Source organism: Suricata suricatta, chromosome 12 (assembly GCF_006229205.1).
Source record: "Suricata suricatta isolate VVHF042 chromosome 12, meerkat_22Aug2017_6uvM2_HiC, whole genome shotgun sequence".
In the NCBI taxonomy this organism is placed as follows: Eukaryota; Metazoa; Chordata; class Mammalia; order Carnivora; family Herpestidae; genus Suricata; species Suricata suricatta.
In genome coordinates, this window is record NC_043711.1 from 10847276 (window position 1) to 10850073 (window position 2798).

General features: G+C 39.2%; 2 protein-coding genes across 2 annotated transcripts in view; one reads left to right on the plus strand and one right to left on the minus strand.

Annotated features, from left to right (window-relative positions):
• Positions 1–2798, minus strand: part of LOC115274374 (olfactory receptor 7A17-like) — a 32274-nt gene that overhangs the window by 8081 nt on the left and 21395 nt on the right. The gene's annotated exons all lie outside the window — the stretch shown is intronic.
• On the plus strand, positions 408–1376 carry LOC115275264 (olfactory receptor 7A10-like). The gene has a single exon (XM_029918954.1). It carries the CDS (start codon positions 408–410, stop codon positions 1374–1376), a length of 969 nt encoding a protein of 322 aa, XP_029774814.1.

A 2798-nucleotide genomic window follows, 5' to 3' on the forward strand; every position in this document is an offset into this window, starting at 1 on the left:
GAGACTTTTTATACTTCTCTAAGTTCAGGACCAAATGGTCATATTAAAACAGAGTGCCACGTTTACATGTTCATGGGAATCTTACCACCTGGAATATGGATACTTTTTTATCTTCTTTAGGGTAAAAATAACTAGATGTTGAGAGCCTCACTAATATTGTTTCTTTCCTAAATACTGTACCTGGATGTGGGAAAAGCCCGGTCTCTCTCAGAGAGGTCCCTCTTCAAGTTGTGTCACCTTGTGTTTAGATCTTCCTGAATTCCCTGTAAAGAAAACATTCCATCCACTTTTGTTTCTGATTTTTCCCCACATGTCATTGTAATTATAGCATTTTTACCCTGTTACTAGTGTCTGTTTGTGCTAACATTAATCTTTTTTCCTTAATTTCTAGTCATCACCACCACCACATGGGACCAGGCAATGATACCCAAATTTCAGAATTTTTTCTTCTGGGATTATCAAATGAACCAGAATTACAGACCCTCATATTTGGACTTTTCTTCTCCATATACCTGATCACTGTCCTTGGAAACCTGCTCATCATTCTGGCCGTCAGCTCTGCCTCCCACCTCCATACGCCCATGTACTTCTTTCTCTCCGTCCTGTCCTTTGTGGACATTTGTGTCACCTCTACCATCATCCCGAAGATGTTGGTGAATATACAGACTCAGACCAAAGTTATAACCTATACAGGATGCATCAGCCAGGTCTGTTTCTCCACACTCTTTGCAGGCTGGGACAACTTTCTCCTGGCCGTGATGGCCTATGACCGCTTTGTGGCCATCTGTCACCCCCTGCACTACATGGTCATCATGAACCTCCAGCTCTGTGGACTGCTGGTTCTGGTGTCCTGGATCATGAGTGTCCTGAATTCCTTGTTACAAAGCTTAATGGTGCTGCGGCTGTCCTTCTGTACACACTCAGAAATCCCCCACTTTTTCTGTGAACTCAATCAGATGATCCAACTTGCCTGTTCTGACACTTTTCTTAATGACATAGTGATATATTTTTCAACTGTGTTGCTGGCTGGTGGCCCCCTTGCTGGCATTCTTTACTCTTACTCTAAGATTATTTCCTCTATACGTAGAATCCCATCAGCTCAGGGCAAGTATAAGGCATTTTCCACCTGTGCATCTCACCTCTCGGTTGTTTCCTTATTTTACTGTACGGTCCTGGGAGTGTACCTTATCTCCGCTGCCACCCAGAGCTCCCACTCCAGTGCAAAAGCCTCGGTGATGTACACGGTGGTCACGCCCATGCTGAACCCCTTCATCTACAGCCTGAGGAACAGAGACATAAAGGAGGCTCTGAGGAGACTCTCTGGGACGGCAGGTATAAAAGGGGCAGTTGTCCTGCTGGTGAAGAAGGGCCCATGATTGCAGGGTCAAAGCCATGATTCTTTGATCATTGTGAAACACAATCTGTGCTTATGTATTGCCGGAAATTTCCATTTCTTAGAAGTCAACTTCTCTAAACAACTTCAGAAAACTAAGTGTACTAAGGTTTCTGCTCTGAGACACATACAAGTTTTTCCCTTTGTCCATTTTCATACCTTCCCACAGTTCTTTCTGACTTTGGATCAGGCATATTTGAAAATGTTTGTATCTTTTACTAGACAGCTTTGATTTCTGAAAAAGTTTCTTCATAAATGACATGTATCATGCCAAGTACAAATTGTCTAGATTTCCTGAAGGCATAAGAAATCCTGAGTTGTTTTATTCATATGGTAAAACTACACTTGGCATCGAAGGCCTTTTATGTATTTTTACCAAAGAGGAAAATAGGAAATCACAATTTTTCACTTTGTCTCTGTCTTCAGTCTTGTTTACCCTTAACCACTCTTCCGGATAATGGTGACTTTATCACTGTCTCCTGTAAGCTTCAACCTATTGATGGTGATGCTACAGGCTATGAATGCCTGCAATACACATGTGGGCCCATGATAGTTGTGACTCAGACTTGCACCAATGTTGTGAGGAACTGTCCCTCATCATCATCATTGTTGCTTTGCTGATGTCGTTAATGTGTAATAGACATCACATTGTATTAGTTGCAGGTATACAATGTTGTGATTTAATATTTGTATTACTGCAAAGTGATGACAATAAATTCAGTTAACATCTATCCCAGTATATAGTTACACACCTATTTTCATTATGAGTATTTTCAAGATCCTTTCTCCTTAGCTACTTTCCAATATATAATATAGTTTTGTTAACTATAATCATGAGGCTGTACATGACATCCCTTTGACTTATTTATTTTATACCTGGAAATTTGTACCTTGTTCCATCCACTCCTCACCTCCTACCTCAGAACCAATAGGTTCTGTGTATCCATAAGCTTGATTTGGTTTTGTCTTGTTTTTAAGGTCCTACATATAAGAGAGAATCATATGATATTTATCTTTTTCAGTTTGACTTGTTAGTATAACACCCTCAAGGTCCATCTGTTATCCAAGATTTCACTCATTTTTATGGATGAATAATAGACCAATTTATATATCACAATTTCTATTTTATTTTTTATTTTCATTCCTACATAGTTAACATAGTGTTATATTATTTTCAGGCATACAATACAGTGACACTTCCATACATTTTCCAGTACAGCACATTTTCTTTAACCATTTGTCCACCAGTGAACATTTAGGTTGTTTCCATGTCTTGGGTATTGTAAATCATGCTGCAATGAAATGGGGATGTGTATATCTTTTCAAATCTGTGTTTTTGTTTTCTTCAGATAAATGCTCAGAAGTAGAATGCTTGATCATATGGTAGTTCTATTTTTAATTTTTC